The 18,302-nt window shown below is 28.7% G+C and overlaps 2 protein-coding genes across 5 annotated transcripts in view; one reads left to right on the forward strand and one right to left on the reverse strand.

Moving 5' to 3' along the window:
- Positions 1-7,455, forward strand: part of LOC114120064 (proton-coupled amino acid transporter-like protein pathetic) — a 32,034-nt gene extending 24,579 nt beyond the window's left edge. For all 4 annotated transcript variants that reach the window (XM_050210864.1, XM_050210863.1, XM_050210865.1 and 1 more), the window contains 6 exons: positions 2,309-2,410; positions 2,626-2,776; positions 3,600-4,082; positions 4,647-4,825; positions 5,881-6,047; positions 6,613-7,455. In XM_050210864.1, the coding sequence (XP_050066821.1) occupies positions 2,309-2,410; positions 2,626-2,776; positions 3,600-4,082; positions 4,647-4,825; positions 5,881-6,047; positions 6,613-6,890 (1,360 nt within the window). In that variant the 3' untranslated portion in view covers positions 6,891-7,455. The remainder of the gene's footprint in view (positions 1-2,308; positions 2,411-2,625; positions 2,777-3,599; positions 4,083-4,646; positions 4,826-5,880; positions 6,048-6,612) is intronic.
- A 2,007-nt stretch (positions 7,456-9,462) lies between these two features.
- Positions 9,463-18,302, reverse strand: part of LOC114120068 (protein furry) — a 107,310-nt gene continuing 98,470 nt past the window's right edge. The window contains exons 38-45 of the mRNA XM_027981863.2: positions 15,253-15,441; positions 14,197-14,519; positions 13,944-14,127; positions 12,291-12,581; positions 11,649-11,903; positions 11,405-11,568; positions 10,008-10,117; positions 9,463-9,935 (exon numbers count right to left, since the gene is read on the reverse strand). Coding sequence (XP_027837664.2) covers positions 9,793-9,935; positions 10,008-10,117; positions 11,405-11,568; positions 11,649-11,903; positions 12,291-12,581; positions 13,944-14,127; positions 14,197-14,519; positions 15,253-15,441 — 1,659 coding nt within the window. The 3' untranslated portion in view covers positions 9,463-9,792. The remainder of the gene's footprint in view (positions 9,936-10,007; positions 10,118-11,404; positions 11,569-11,648; positions 11,904-12,290; positions 12,582-13,943; positions 14,128-14,196; positions 14,520-15,252; positions 15,442-18,302) is intronic.

Raw genomic sequence — 18,302 nt, forward strand, 5'->3', positions numbered from 1 at the left:
TAAATCGGAATTGGCACGATTAAATGATAAAAATTGGTTGAGCATGCTTGGTATGAATCATTCTATATATATATAGTATATTCGATTTTTTTTTGTCCAGAAACGTGGCGCCTGGCAAGAGACGTCGTTGTTAATTATTAGTTTTAAAAAGCGTGCGCTTCGAACTCTGAACCAATATAAATATGTAATAATTGCGTACAATTTCGACGCCAGCGGTGTGCTGTACATTGATAATTATTTAGGGTCCACATACATATTATAAAAAATATATAATATAAAATGATTTATTTCGTTCGAAAGTGTCGATGAATGGATTTGATGACTGTTAATTTGTAGTCAGATGTATTCCACGTGGCTTCATGAAATCATAGGCATTGTACCATGTTACTGGTTTATTTTAATAAGGGTGAAATGTGAAATGGTTTAACGCCGACCAATTTTGGAATTTTGGCATTCGATGTTCATTTGAGGCGCCCGCTAAGGCCACTGGTTATGAACATATTTTAAATGTTATTTCCGCGTACCGTAATATGAATAATTTTATGGTTCTGATTAGTACTAAAGTTTTATCGTCGTTATTGTTGCATATTCGTATAGAAACGCGAGTGAACGAAATCGTATTTGTTTGTATACAATTTTTAGACGTTCTTAATATTTACTCGTTATCATCACTGTTTTAATATTATTTTATTGTTATTGTTTTTTGTTATTACCTTTGATCCGATTATGATGTATAAACATAATAATCAACGGTTTTAAAAATGTTTTTAAGACAACAGACATTATTGTTATTGATGACTTAATAAGTAAACAATACGGAAAAAAAGAAAAACACGACTGCTCATCATGTGTAGTTTTTATGTCTATATAGTTTTGCAATTATTTTGTTATCTCAACGCTAAGAACACATCATTATTTCACCAAAAGTCCGAGTGATTGTGTTATGTGATTGTACTACTGCAGTATATATAAATAATTACTAAATCCACTGAAATTTTTGTCCACGTTTTGATCTATGAATAATTATTTTTATCGGGATGCGTTTATCATATTATAATCGTTAAAAACAAGGTTGAGCATCTTTCCTTTAATAAATGATTTATTTTTAGTGTACAAAATATATCTTAAAAAACTTTTTTCAAACATTTATCATAATATTTAATATTAGCTGATTCTGTACGCGTTGCCTGTGACATATTAAGTGTTTATGGATTTATCTCTTCTTAAACTCCATTAAATGGAAATAAAACAGATTTTTAACATAGCCATTTTGAGTAGTTTCGATCAAATTTATATTCTTGGCTTATAAGACTTGGCTACTTACTACACAGTATACTACCTAAATTCGTTTTCTTTAAAAAAAACAAATGTATTTATACGAAATAGGCGACTTTTACGTGTTTAACATTTGTCAGATATAAGTTATAATATCTGCTATACTGCTGCTTCTTTGTTCTTCATAGACATTCTATTATTTTGGAATAAAGAAGAAAATGTAAAATACTTGTTGTTAACTTGTGTTTTGTACAGTAATGAAAAACGTCATTATTATTTGTATTACTGTGTAAATAATAAAAAAAAATACTTACAAATACATATTGTTGAAATATATTTTAAAGATAGTATAATGTGTGTCGCAAAATTTTGTTAGAAAATACATTTATATTATGTAAACAACAATTACTTTTTAGTGATATACAATTATGTTATTGGTTTAAGCTTTAAAGTAATTATTTTATAGTAAATATATTTGTTTTCATATTACTTTAACTTGAACAATTATTTTGTATCCTGATAAATAATTTAAGTACCACTGCCGTCATAAAAGTGTTAGTTATTTTTCATTATAAAAATAAACAGTCATATTCGATATAATATTATGTAGGTATCGTTCGATTACTTTGAAACTATAACCGAATATATTCTAATTTGTATCTATCTTTGGTTGATTCGTATAGGTGTATTGAATAATTTATTTTAAAAATGTGTTATTGTTATAACCTTACAGAGAATCATAAGTCATAATATTATCTATTTTTATATTTATATTTTAATTTAGTATTAGTGTTGAACGTTATTCCAAAAAGTTTTGGTATGATTATTTTAATGAAATTAAAAATTAAATGTTTTAATTTATTTTTAAATAACTTTTTATATATAATTTTATTTATAATTCATAACAATAATTAAATCAATAATACTGAGAACAAAGGATACATGGAAAGTTTTATAAAAACACTTTTCATAATATATTCGAGTATAAAACAAAAGATAAGACATAAGTGTATAATTAATATATTTATTTCAGACGAAAACCTAGCAAAAAACTAGAGAAGGGCGAAGTCGCACACCTCAATGGCATCGACTACTTTGATCCATTCCTTGAGAGAAACTTAGAACACCCTACTACGTAAGTGTAATATCTATATACGTATACCTTTACATTTTACAATATGTCAAATTTCGATATTATACTAATTTCGTAGTTTAATATAAAAATAATAGTTACATATTCATACTATTTAATCAATGTATATCTTACCGATTTAATTAAAATAGGACACATAATATATATGAATAATTCAACGATATTATAATATCATATTAATTATTTCTATTTTACAGTAATGGCGAGACCTTGACTCATTTACTCAAAGCGTCTCTGGGAACCGGGATCCTGGCTATGCCGCAAGCTTTCCAGTGTTCGGGACTTATAACTGGCATATTCGCTACAGTATTCGTGTCGTTCGTGTGCACGTTTTGTTCGTATTCATTGGTACGCATGTGTTAAATATTATATAACATTATTTAATATTTTGTGTTTTTAGTTAAATACATAAAATATCTTTTAAAGACATATATTTCTCACAAAAACCTCTTTATGAAAATGATTATGTCACCATACACAGTATTTCATAGAAGTTTGATTTTAATTAATAATAACACCGATAAATCAATCATCACTTAAAAACTAGTCGGAAATAAATCATAAAAGATCTATAGGACTTAATAAAGTCACTATTGTGACATGCGCTTTTATTAAGCGGCGTAGATATTATAATAAGGCACAATAGTTAAAGATCAATTTGCATCAATGATATCTTTCAATTATTTAACGAAATTATTACAAGTTATATTTTTTATTTAACAAATAATTTTTTAAAAAGTAAAATAATGTAAACTATGTAATATGCTTATTGAATTAAATGTATTACCTAAATACTTTTCAAGTTGGGTATATTATTTAGTATTATATAGTAAACATTATTAAATATTTGTTAATATATTTAATGACTATTTACCTATAGCTTATAGAAGAAATATTGTAATTAATTTTTAAAAAAGTATTGTTTAAGAAATTATTTTTTTTTAATAAGTTAGTTGAATTAAATCGAGAACTAAATAAGCAGCTTTTTATTAGTAGATTGTAATTAATAAAATTTTTTCGCAGATATTTACAAAATTAAGTAATTATGATCCCTTATTGTGGCATTGCGCATCTATATATTTATTTTTAATTTAAAAAAGTTTTATATTTTTTACATTGGATCTTTAATATTTTACCTAGATTTTACAATTGTTTTTATTACATTTTACAGGTAAAATGCGCACACACCCTCTACAGGCGGACAAAAGTATCGTCCATGGGCTACGCAGACGTGGCTGAAGTGGCGTTCGCCAATGGACCCGAATGGTCTCGGAAGTTCTCGTCGTTTACCCGGCAGTCAGTGCTTTGGCTGTTATTTGTTACATACTTTGGAACGTGCAGCGTATACACTGTGATCATCGCATCGAACTTTGAACAATTGTTCCAGCATCACATGGGTTTTGCGCTAAACCTCCGGTATTTTATTGCAATGCTGCTCATACCGCTCATACTGCTCAGCTACGTGCCAAATCTTAAATATTTGGCTCCTGTGTCCATGGTCGCCAACCTGTTGATGTCCGTTGGTTTGGGCATCACGTTCTACTATACGTTATACGACTTACCCAGTATTTCGGAAAGGCCGGCCGTAGGGACCTTTGCAACGTTTCCAACATTCTTCTGCCTCACTGTGTTCGCCATGGAAGCCATCGGAGTGGTATGTATTATACTTGCCATACTTTGAGAAGTGTGATATTTCAATTACCGGTGTAGTTAAGGGTACTCATTGATCTCGGTCGTTATTGTACACACTGACACCTGCCTACTTCTTTTTCCTTATAATTCGAATCACTATTTTCAATATGTATTACTTTTCGTTTGACTTATACTAGATTATCTAGATTCTAAATTATGTTGGTTCATTGAAAGGGTATATAAAATTAAAAATATATTAAACTTAGAAAATTAAAAAAAAAAAAACATATAATCAATATGCCACGAAAAAATCTTTTGCTAGTATTGTTGTAAATATACTTATACTATATATTCGTATACGTTAGTGTACAAAGTTCGCTGCGTTAAAGTCACTTTTTGAGCTTTGAGTTAACCAAATCTTATTAATATTTTTGACATTTTACTATATAACTATTCTCTAACTCTTTACTGTTCGTCTTTTAAGAATATTATTTTATTTGTTAATGTTAAGTGGCAGTTTTAAAGGTTAACATAATTTGATGATGTTTTACAGAATTGGACTTAATATTATTATTATTTATTGTAGGTGATGCCGTTGGAAAACAACATGAAAACGCCCAGAAGCTTTTTGGGAGTTTTCGGTGTGCTGAATGTCGGCATGGGTGGCGTGACCATCGTGTATATTCTGCTCGGTTTCCTCGGTTATTTGAAGTACGGCGAAGCGACGGAATCGAGTATAACGTTAAATCTTCCCACTGAAGACATGTGAGTGTAACATGTAGTTATCTCTATTTAACTTATGATTTTTCCACGTGACAAGCTTGATTATTAGATTTATTTATTTGAATAACATGACTCCTGCCAAAATCTAAATACGTGTTTTTAACATTTACATATTGATAGAGGATGCTGATTGATTCACCAAGTACGCTCCCCGAACTTTTAAAATTTTTAAATATGCTTTAAGATCATATTTTTATTTTATTAAGATTTTTGTACTACTTAAATAGAGTCCTATGGTAATTCAAACTTTTATTTTTTAAATGAGAATCTTTTACTGTAAATTATTTAGAGAATACATTTTTTAAAAATTTTAATGTTCCACATTCAAAATTTGAACAAGTAGTTTCTCAGTTTCTCATGTTTTTGTTTAGGATAATAGTCATTCATATAAGATTAATAAATATACAAAATATGTATGATATTGAATCTAGTACTTATTATAATTTATAATTTACAAATTTTCGATGAATGTCGATAGATTAATATTAATTACTAAAATTTTCAATATTTTCATATCTTCTAAACCTTATTACCCTTAGTATTTATACTAACCCATTAACTACTTAGGTTTTTGAATAAAACACATTATCATTTAAAAAAAAATATATTCATTAAATAATCTACATTCAAAAAGAGGGTTTCTATTTGAAAATTGAAGTTTGTATATCCTTAAGTAGTACAACATAATATCTAAAAAATTATAAAAATATGGTATTTAAGTACTTTTAAAAATTCCAAATTTCAAATTTTAAATAACTAAATTATTGAAGAAAGAAGAGAGGGTGATTATTGAGTATGCTTGGTAAATCAAAATATGTGTAAATTAAATAAACGAAAATGTTTTCGGATGAGATTTAAATTGTGTAATATTACGTTTAACGACAATTTTTAATTTCTTTTTATACATCTTTTTGTCGAGATGTAGTTTGGTGGTGTACTATTGAATTATATTAATTATTATTTATGATTTACGACCAGCGCAAAAACTACAATTTATTTACTATTGGCTAATAATTTTTTATGTGTGTTTATTCCAGTGCTGCTCAAGTTGCTAAAGTATGCATTAGCTTAGCAGTGTTCTGTACGTATGGTCTACAGTTTTTCGTTTGCTTGGAAATCGCGTGGACCAAAATCCAAGATAATTTTGAAAAAGCTACAATTTACCACAACTACGTTCTAAGAACTGTCATGGTGACCTTGTCTGGTGAGTAACAGTGCTGAAAATTCAAATTGCATGCTGTATCAAATCGATTTTTTGTTTGTTCTATTTTGAAAGAAAAATGTATTTCATTGTTTTAATTAACTTTTTCAAGACATTGGATACGTAGAAAAATATTTTTTTTTCAAATTCAAATGATCATGCTTTTTGTTAAAAAATAAAAACAAATTAAAGACAACAATGTGTAGTTTATACTTCTTTAAAACATTTATGTGGCGTATAATAACGATAAAAAAATGAAAGAGCAATGTGTAATTTTTTTTTTTTTGTGCATACACACGTGTATTTAATTTTTTTAACGTCTACGTACGTATCGTCTCAGTGTAAGTGATAATTATCACGTTAACGTGTGTAATATAGGCAAATATTTTAGGGGGACTCAAGTCGTAATAATGAACAACTGCATTATAATAAAATTAACGATTTAAAAAATATATATTTATTTAAATTAAAATTAATAAATAATTAATTAAATTTATTATTAAAATTTTTTTATGTAAAATACAATGGTTTGATTATTATTAAATTATTTTTGTTTGTGGTTTCACAGTGTTGATCGCGGTGGCTGTACCGACAATCGGACCGTTTATCGGACTCATCGGAGCTTTTTGTTTCTCGTTGCTTGGCATCATCGTGCCTGTGATCATAGAGTTCGCCACGTACTGGGACAAAGTGACCGTCTGGATGACTATTCGGAACGCAGTGTTGATCGCCGTCGGCTTCTTGGCTTTGGTCTTTGGCACGTCTAACAGCGTCTTCCAAATCATTTCCGCGTACAGTACCGTCCCTCCCGTGCCCACAAACATGACTCATTCGGCCGCTCAATGACCGGAAATCCGGCCACACCATCGACCACACAACCACCCAACTCTTCTTCTCCCAAACAAAATTCGAGACTTTCGGTCATGTCGAGTACATCGTTACGATAATTATATATACCCACATATATATATGTGTATTTATTAACGCATGTATACGTATTAAAAATTTGTAAATCGAGGTCGGACGACTGACATCGATAAGTCACTGCCACACAGTTTGTTGTCGACGTCGTCGTCGTCGTCATCGTCGTCATTGTTTTCTCCGTCGGTCGTCCATCGACCACTGCGCGAAAGTGCGTTTAGCTTCGGCCGGTATATAATAGCTGGTGACAGACATATAATTACATAATAATATTATTTTTAAGGCGCACTCGCACATCGAAAAAAAATGTTAAAGTATTATATTTATATTACTATTTTAATTTTAATTTATTTTTAAATGTCAAATTTAGGATTAATAATTTTTATTACTATTGTACGATCGGGGTTTTTTTTATTCGATCCAGACAGGCTTTACAATATTATATGATATTATAATTGAATAAATGTTTTTCATTTTCTTTTTTTATATATATATTTATTTGTATTTAACTCGTATTGGATTTAAATAAGGTATTACAATTGTATGTTATTTTTTTGATACATAATAATAATTAATATACAATTTAAAAATAACGAAAATAATGTTTATTTTTTGACCTTATATTTATTTTTGACTTGATTAATTTTCGAACTAAATCACGTTTTTCGACAGCCTGAGAAAAATGTCTAGTAGAATTCGGAAATTCTTCAGTTGGATATGCTAAAAACCCTCTTACAATGTTCTACTACTATTTGAAGTAATCATTTTAAATTGTACAAGTTGCACTGGTTGAAATCGTTTTTTCTTTCCGTATATCTCCTGCATTCCTTCCAAAATATCCCATTGATGCGTATATTGATATGTATTATATTTGTATTATAATATTGCTAGAGAAATATTTTGCTGAATTTTGACTATTATTATTGGTCGGCGAATAAAAAATATTGAAACTGATAACTGGAGTATAATAAACAACCATTAATCATAGGATTTTTAGAGTTCCTTACACCTGCATATGTATGATTGTGTTGTCTTTATCTTACAAGCGTATTTCGATACAGGCAATTTATATTATATTTGAGTGAATTGAAACCACCTATTATTAAAATTTAAGTTAAGTAAAAATCTGTGTTTACTTTGGTTTTTTTTTACGATATTTAAATTTATGTGCAAGTCATCGCAATGAGTTTGTTAAATAATACAATTTTAAAATATCATAATATGCTTATCGCCGAAAATTTCAAAAATCATAAAAAGTCCAATTTACGGTCGTTTTTATAACTTTAAATTTGATAATCAGTACATCTACAGTAATAATAATTGAAATTAAAACAAACACGAATGATACGAAAGACTTACATAGACTACGATGTCCTACGCGTATGTACGAATAGTGGCACCGAATGTGCATTTGAAAACCACTAAAATATTGGACTATCACATGATTGAACATAAAACACTTTTGGAGATAAGGTTGAGCAAATCAAAGGGTATAGAAATTTTTAGAATACGAATATGATATTAAATTCGATAAGATTTAATAATCTTGGTGAAGCATAACAAAATTTGCATGTTTTACAATTTTAAACTACATAAAACAAAAAAAAATGCATTTGAATAGTTAACATTGTAAAAAAATATCACGGTATCATGATCACACGCTGTATATTAATTACACGTTGATAATAATAATAATTTATAATTATTAAATTTAAAACTTATAATTTATTATATAATAACTCTAAAATTGATAAAATTATATTGAAAATGTAAAAAAAGTATTTCGGAAAGCTTCATCTCGATTTTTTTTTTAAATTGACTATTATTAACATTCCCACTTGAACCAAATTTAATGAGATGGGGCACATGGATTGAAGTTTCTTTTCTATTATTGTGAACCATTTTGAATTAATATAGTCAATTTTAAACTGTTTTGATGAAGATTATACGATCTATTAATATGGTTCAGAATCTATATCAGAAAAAAAATTAGAGTTTATTAAATCAAATTTTGCATTTTCGCCTAACGCAATAACGAGTCTTAAAAATCAAGGACTATATCATTCCCCAACTTTATTTAATTAGTAGAAAATTAAAAATTAAGACTAGCCTAAAAACGTGGTGAACACAAAAATAAAAAAATTTTTTGAAAATAAAAAAATAGCTACATATTTCGATAATTTTAAGTGCAATAAGTCTCGAACCCTACTTATATGATAAAAATTGTAAACTAAATAATGATCAATTTATAATTATCGATCGAGTTGGCTCATTTTAAGTATAGTTTATCTTTATACACAACTTATAAAATAATATATCATATAGATAGATGCGATATTTAAATTACCTAAACATTTCATTTTTCGATTATTTTGTGCATGATTTTCACAATTTATATGCAATTGAGAAAGCACATAAACCTTTTGAAAAAAGAACATACTAATTTATGTAATTTGAATATCATATGAAATAGGTATATTTAAAAATGAATGCCAAGTGTTGACACAGTAGCACCCATTTACGAAACAAAAAAAAAATGTTGATAATATGAGCATTTCATATTTTGTTTAACATTTTTTTCGCATACAATAATTAATTTTGTCATTTTATGTATAATTTATATAGTTTTATTTGAATAAATCAGATAATCTAATAATTAAGAATAATATAATAATATATGAACGATAAAAATGTAATATTTTGTGCCGTAGACTTAAAAATTATAAAAAAATGGTGCATAGAAACACTTAAAATGTCTTATGAGTAGGTAATGACAATATAAATCATTAACAAAAATATATAAAATCAGATATTAAACAATTGTTTATTAGTTTTGAGGGTAGTTCGTCGTCTTCGGTAGCCCTTTGACGCGAGATTCGATGCAGTTCAATGCTTCCAACATTGGAAAGAGTTCGGTCATCAGCCCGTTTGTGACGCTTACCAAATCTTCTTCGGTCACGATGAATCCATCTGTAAAACAACATAGTTGGTGAACTCTCAAGCTATTTGACAATTTTATATTTATTTTTTGATTTTATTTACCTGAGTGTTTTTCGATCAACAAATGACAATACACGCTCAATATGCTGGTGATGTCATCATCATCGTCGTCTTCCGTTCCAGTCGATATCAGTTCATCGTTCCAACGACTCCTACCACAAAAACACGATTGTGATTAGATATTTAGATTAAACAAACAGTTTGTGTGTACTATATTAATTAATTCTAAAAAATTCAATACACAACTAATATCTCACATAACTGCAATGAAGGTAAAACAATAGAGATAATAGTACAATTACAAAGTTAATAAAAAGAAACAAAGGGTTAAGGTTTACAATTTAATAGTTACCTATGTATTAATAAATTATTGATGGTCACGTCATATTTTGTTAAACAATAATTATTAATTATTTATATAATACTTGAGCAATTTGATACGACATAAAGTTTACTAAAGTTAGGTTCAAATCTAATTCATGATGAATTAAATTTAAACTTATCTTGAGATATTATTTTCAATTATATAGTTATTCAATATCCTATAAATTAGAAATGATAATTTAATATTATATTATCATTTGAAAAATAATTTCACTACTTGTGAGTGTAACTGAATAATTATTATGTAAGAAAAGAGTAAAAACTATTTTAAATATTTAACGACGTAAATTAATTTCCAATTAAAATGAAAAACACATTTATATATATAATTATACAGTTTGTCACCATTCTAACCCGTAAAAATAAACCGATAATTAATATGACGTAGCATAAATTAAATTACGAATTTAAATAAAGTTAAATTAACCATTGATTCCTTTGTAAATTAAGTATAACAGATTTCATGCGCAAAAGGCATTTAATTCATTCAATTTAAAAGAGATATTAAAAAATAATTATATTATTAGGTTTAACCATCAAAAATATTATTGTAATTTTAATGAATCGAAATATAATATATACTAATTTATACGTATACTTAGCAAGGACAACTCTCGAAAAACGAAGTGAGCTTACTTGGTGAATTACTCTGTATAATGTTTTGTAATTTTAGTCGTTTAGTTGTTCATATAGTCCGATCGGATATTATTATTATTATATAATATCTTTATTAATTATTTTTTAATGTTTATACTTTGAGACCACGTATTTATTATTATGTTAACTAATGTATATGATTGATTATCATGTTATATATTTTTATCTTAATAATTGTCGAGATATAATAATTTTTAAATTAGTAATTTGTTACGAACCTAATCGAGATAGAATATTTAATAATCGATATTACTCTACAAATTTCATAATGATTTTCACTACAAATATACTTGACATATATTGATTAAGTATTTAGGTATAATTTATTTATTTGTGCACTATGAGCATATCAAGACAAGGGAACTGTATGTTATATTTTGTTATCGTATCAGACGCACTTATTCTGTTTGGCGTATGTCAAAGCGTTGGGCCAGTCCGACTCTTGGAGTATTTGGACCAAGCTCTCTTCGGGCGTTGGCGCCAGAGGATGTGTGCCGCTCTCTTCTTTGGCCCGCAACAATGCTCTTCTTACGGTGCTCACTTCGGCCGACAAGTTTTGTAGCTACAAAAGAATGAAAAAAAAATCACATAGAAATCGTCGTGCGGAGTGAACGCTAGTCACGGAAGTAATCAATAACTCACTCTGTTATCGACGGCCGAGACGGAAAGTGCGATGTACATTTTCGCGGCTGCTTCCAAGAGCAGCAGCAATTGCAAGTGCAGTTTATACAGAGCTTTGCCTAAATCTAAAATGGACTCTTCGTTTGAATAACAACTGCCACCTGCACCGCTGCCGCCGCCACCACCTGCTCCGCCACCACTGCTCGTACTCGATCCTTCCGGTATGCGTTCACCAAGTTTGCACACTTTAAGCGTGGCCCGCACGGAAAACAGACACTAGACAATGAAAAAAAATCGATATAATATTTGTCGTTTAAGACACCGTTCAGTTAAACGAAGGATAGTATATTCAATTTTGAGTAAGATATGATACTGAATCCATAATATCACGAATTAGGTATTAAAGCAAACGAATAGTACACTATTTATTTGGATTACTATTATTATGACTTATGAAACATGTGGTACATAAACGAATTAATGTATTTTACTATAAATTGCTATTTTTATATACTCCTTTAATGCCCTTTTAACCCACAAACAATTTAGTCTGTTCGATCGGTGTTCGTATTGAAGTTCGTAGTCAGTACCTACATTAATACTCTATATAGCAAACTTAAGTTTGATTTTTTTTTTATCTATGTATAAAAACTTTTATAATACTTCGGAAGTCTGATCTTTACGATCCAACAACGTGTCGATGTGCTCCCGTATCTGGAGCATCGGGAATCGCAATGCACCGTCCATTTTTAATGCAGTCGGTGAAAACCACACGAGCGGTGGGTCAGCGTGGGTGGTCAATACTATGATGGCTGAATTAAGGTGTGTAAGTATCTGTCGGCAGTTAACGTGGCTTTGGGCGCAACAGCCCGTCGTCGCCGGATCTTCTTCTACGTATTCGTTTAGTGTCACGCAAGCTTCGCGAGTCAGTATAACGCATTTCCTAATGATGTCCTGTAAACCAAAAAAGAAATTATTTATCAAGCAGATAATAACATAATAATAAACGCAATAACACGTAAAGCTTACACTAAATAAATAATAGTGTATTACTTTATCAAATTAATTTAAACAGTAGAATTTTTGTAGCTCTACGTTAAAAGTCAAAAGTACTTCATTTTATTTTGTAAACACGGGACAAGTTAAAAAAACAATGAAATTAAACTATACAAAGTAATAGAATTACATAAATAGTATAATGAATAGATCTGAAATGTATATAATGTATATGAATGATGAAATATATATAGAAGTTGAAATAATAAAATGAGGTGCTCATCATAAGACAGATAATTAGAGAACCATCAAAATAGTTTTTAGGAAAAATAAGTGTAGGTATGAAATCGGTTACAGGTCATCTGAGCAGGTAAATTGGAAGGTACATTGATTAAGTAATGAGTGTTAAAATATAGTTGATTTTACCAGTCAAGAGGTATGATTGAAATGTAAGTTTAGACACATATTTACTCACGATGAATAAGACTAGTTGTGTTAAGGACAAGGGATAAATTATCTAAATTTTATTCTACGTATAAATCATCTTGAACTCTTTCAAACATATTGCAGGTGTAGCATATACAGTATCAATTTTTCATACTCAACATACTATATTTTTCACATATATACGTAGGATGATTTTCCAAGTAAGCTCAACCCTTTTTCCCTTTAATAATGAATCAAATATAATTTTGATTCTTGGAACTTTTAAATATACTTAATATCATATTTTCAAACCATTGATATTTTACAAGGATGAGTATCCTGTGTTGATACGATACAAAAAATTATTTTTTAAATGAGAACGCCCTTTCTCTCTTTCTATTGTAAATTTTCAAGTAAATAATTTTTCTAAGAATTTTGTTGATATACCTTATTCAAAATTCGAACGAGTAATCAGTTTTTAAAATAGTTTTATAATAAAATAATAGTTCTTAAAAATAAAAATTATAAACAACATAAATATTTTTAAACTGTTTTTATAAATTATACATGTTGATAGATTAATATTAATTGCTAAAATTTTCAAAATCATAGCTCTCACATTTTCTAAACCTATCATCGTTTATTCTTAGTACACAATATTAGATAACTCAAACACTACTCCTTCGAATTTTGATTTTGATACGTCAACATTTTGTTGTTCTCGTTTGAAAAATAGACGATTTTAATTTCATAAGATACTCCTCTAGGTACAATACGTCTTAACTACCTGTTTATTTTCAGAAATAATTGAATAGTATATTATAAGTTATACATTTTAATTTTCAAATACACCGATAACATTTCTCTAACAATATTTCGTCTGTTTAACCTCACCTTAACTACCCTGTGAAGTATATGGAACATATGTAGTGCATTGGATGGCTTTTGGTCTAACAGTGATTTGATGGTGGACCTCCAACATTCTTCGGTGTCGTCTCGCTGGAACGACATGAGCGCATTCAAATTTGGTGAAGCGTTGCACGGTGTCAAGTCTCCCAGGTCGCCGATACTCGACCCGCTTTAAACGTAAAAAAAAAATAACAATCAATAATAATTATAATGCAAAACCATAGATTCCCGAACTCACGACGTGTCGGAACGTGTTATCGAATCGGTGCGGTCGCGGTGGCCGTCACAGGACGCGTTGTCCGGTTCAAGTTGCGCGTTGCAAGCTGCTATCTCGTCCAGAGGTGAAACAGAACCTAATTCGTCGTCCGACGATTCGTCGTTGCCTTTTTTCGTATTCAGCATAGGAGTCTGCTCGCTGACGCTCTCTTCCACTTGACAAATTCCGTCCGCGCCTGTCACGTACGCAGCTGCAACACCACCTTGGGCAGCAGCGGTCGTCAGATCGTTGCCGCCTAATGGCAGTCTTCTGACACCCCAGTTGAAATTGTCAGTACTTTCGCCCTATACAAATAATATGACAATTATAATATGACTTCGGCTTATTCAGACTTAAATAATAATACTAGTCTAAAAATCGAGTTATGCGTAACAATATATACATACGTACAACGAGATCCATTGAATGTAAGTTACTCATTATTTCAAAATACAAAAACGTTTTTGAAAATATTTTTTTTTTTACATAATTTTAATTTATTAAAACAAGTGTTTAAAAAAAATCAAATTTTTTTAAACAGTTTTTTTACTCTTTTGAATAATAAAATACATATTTAATTTCATATCCTAAAGCATATCCGAGATTTCGATCTATAAAAATTAAATTTCGGAAAAATTTAGTTACAAATATTAAAAGTTTAGATTAGAGGAGTGGCGGACCAATACTTTCAGGGTACCAATAATTTGCATTACTTCACTTCACTGATCTAAACGTCAAATACTTATGAAGTTATAACTTATAAACTACTGGATTTTCATAATTATTAAAAAAAAAAAAAATAGTAAAGTATACAGTTTTAAGAACAATGTTGTTTTTAGCGATTTAAAATTATGTAAAAAATAACTATCTTACGTTAATTAATCACTCACTATAAATAAATAAATGGATTTTGAATTATTCATATATTATAAGGCTATATGCCAAACATAACTAAAATATTACCGTAGTCCATCATCGGAATAATTATTCGTGAACTACGTTACTATAATATTATAATTTATAATAGCAGATGCGTACCTCGACGCTTTCGCTCTCGTATTCGAGGAAATCGAAGTCTTTGAAGACCGTACCGAAGTGATCAGCATTGTCTTCGCGTTCTTTTCGGGAATCGCTGGGTATGGATACGTCTGGAGCCGACACTTCTTCGGTGCTGCTAGCCCTACTTGAATGGCGTTCGAGCAGCTCGGAGCTTTGGCTAAATATCACCTGATAAGAGAAATGTTGAAAAACAATAACAGTAAGTAATGTTAAATAGTGATTAATCCCAACAGGCCGACGATTTTTCGGCTTAGCCAATGTGTGCACAATTATCAGTTTATTTTAGAGATACAACCTTATCCAAAACTCAAAGTATGAAAACCTGTATTCTAGAATACTATTTTTATCAACTCAACTCTTAATTATCTTTATTAGTTTAAACGATTTTATAAACGTGCCGTTTTTTGATTATTGAAGATGTTCGAAGAGTTCTTGTAAATATAGATATAGTTCGTGAAAATTTAAGTTTAGCCCATCTAGACTAGATTTACGATACGTGGCTGTCGGTATGCCGAGAGATGTAAGTTTGAAAACTTAATTTTTCATTGAACTTTTTGACTTTCTTTGAAAATTTTAGTTGAATGAATTGTTTTTACGTAACATAATTAATTGTTGACATTTATACACTCAAGACTCAACATTTATACGCAGTGTAAGAATACACATTACACATTTACTACCGAGATAAATATTATTTACTGATTTGGTTTATATAAATATATAGTTATTTGTATTTTGGATTTGCTGTATAATATATTTATATATTATTATGTTCAATAGAATAATCTTAAAGCGGGTAAATGGTAATAGAAATACAAAATTTTAAATGTAATTATGAAGATAAAAATACTATAACTGTATAATATCAAAATTCAAAGGATTTATTTGATAAGAAATCAATATGAGAAATTATAAAATTTTTATAATTTTTAACTTTTCAAAAATGTTCATGACAGTTTACATAATTCGGTATACCACACAATAAAAATAACAACAACAAACAAAATAGTTGAATAAATATTTGATGACTTTACATATAAAATTCAAAAGTGAGCGATCAACGCTAGTGATAATAAATTATAAGGCATATATAATTAAACTCTAATATATTTATAGCTGTGCTGAATCTTTTGTGGCAAAAATCCCTAAGCCCCAAGTCTAACTTGTAAAGAAAATACCCACGGTGCGTAATGCATATAGTCCAACAGGTAACAAGTGTTGCCAATGACTAGTGATTAGTCTTAATTATCTAATAGAATACGAATTTCAATTACTAATTCAAATAGCATGATACATATTATGTATTATATTATATTTATGATAAGTAATAATTTAAATGTTCCAAAAAATAATCAATTTTATGTGTTGATATTTATAATGCGATTGTTATACTTCATCAAATATATTCTGAATACTCGTGTAGCTACTTCAATAAAAATTCTATCAAAATAATTGAACTACTAAGTACTCATATAAATAATAAATTAATATATATTTAAATACATTTATTTTAAGCACCTAAAAGCTTGAAAAGCTTCCAAAAGTGTATTATTAAATTTAACGTTCAACCAAATTTGTTTTTTAATTATCTTAAAATACACACATACACACCACACCCTCCTTATACAGTGCTATATGTTATTGTAAGTGAAAACCAATTTATATCTTTTGTAACTATACTTATTATTAAAATTTGTGTAATGTAATTGTAAATTGCCTTGTGCTGTATTTGTGTCTAACGGTGTATACTTAAATACTGTTCTCATTTTTACTTCACGAAAAATTAAAATATAAAAAAATGTATTAATAATAAATTTTAAAATATTGTACAAGGGAGATGGATAAAAATTATTATGATCTAGTTATTTTTTTTTTTTTGAATATGGGTGATTTATATAAAAAAAATTCTTATTGTTTTTAAGATAACAATACTTTTTATGACAAGTTTTGGATTCTTGACGGGTTTTTAAATGAATTATGCACGCCAAAAATATAATGCCAATTCAACAACATGGTTATATATACTAAACTAAAACAAAGTTAAGAAGATGGTTTTCGTAAACAGTGGCGTAGCTAAGTTTTTTTAATTAGGGAAGAGTTAGGGTTTACAATGTTTACATACATGATATACATACAATATATTTGTAATTTTGTTATACTATATTTAAAATATCAGAAAAAAAATTATTTACAGTACATTAACTATGATTTTCTTGTTTTGTTCGCTAATTTATTCATCATCAGAGTTTAACATTATTTCGCAGTGTATGTAATATATCAATCTACTTTCACGTATGTTTTTTCGTAAATATGTTTTTAATTTTGGAAAATATTGTTTACTACTAGAAGTTGTAGCTAGAAGAGTTGCTAAAACTTATAGAAGTTTGACAGCAAAAAGGAAATTGATATATTATATTTTTGAATAATGACGTTAACATTTTTTAGTAAATATTGAGTTCCTACGAATTTTTGTTAACATTGGATATAATGGATGTATTATAGTATACATAGATGAGTGTTCAATGTTTATCTATTGCTTTTTTTCAATTTGAAAAATGTTTTAAAACAAATTTTTAAAATTTTAGCAACTAGGGGTGGGGTTAGACTGCCGATAGCCACAATGCAGAGAATATTTTTTCTAAACATCCCTTAACCTTATTTACTGCAGATAAAAAATCAATGTAGAGGGGTCATAACACCTAAGCCCCACTGATTACGCCACTGTTTATATAATAATATTATGCTATTAGAGTATTTAGACCATTGTTTTATTGTTAATTCACTAAATCAAACGCATAACATTAAATCGCATTAGTGGGATTCCCGTGTATTACGTGAGACGCATACATAACAAATTACAATATATATAGCAAGAATTATGTCTACCCAGCGCAATAAACGTTTACTGTACCTTGTTCAGTGCGTTTAAATCGTCCTATAGGTAATTCACATAATAATAATAATAAAATGATTAATCGGCGGATTATTGTAAGTATTTCTTTTTACGTTATTCGACTCATCGGGTCGTA

This window comes from Aphis gossypii, chromosome 1 (assembly GCF_020184175.1).
Source record: "Aphis gossypii isolate Hap1 chromosome 1, ASM2018417v2, whole genome shotgun sequence".
Classification (NCBI taxonomy): Eukaryota; Metazoa; Arthropoda; class Insecta; order Hemiptera; family Aphididae; genus Aphis; species Aphis gossypii.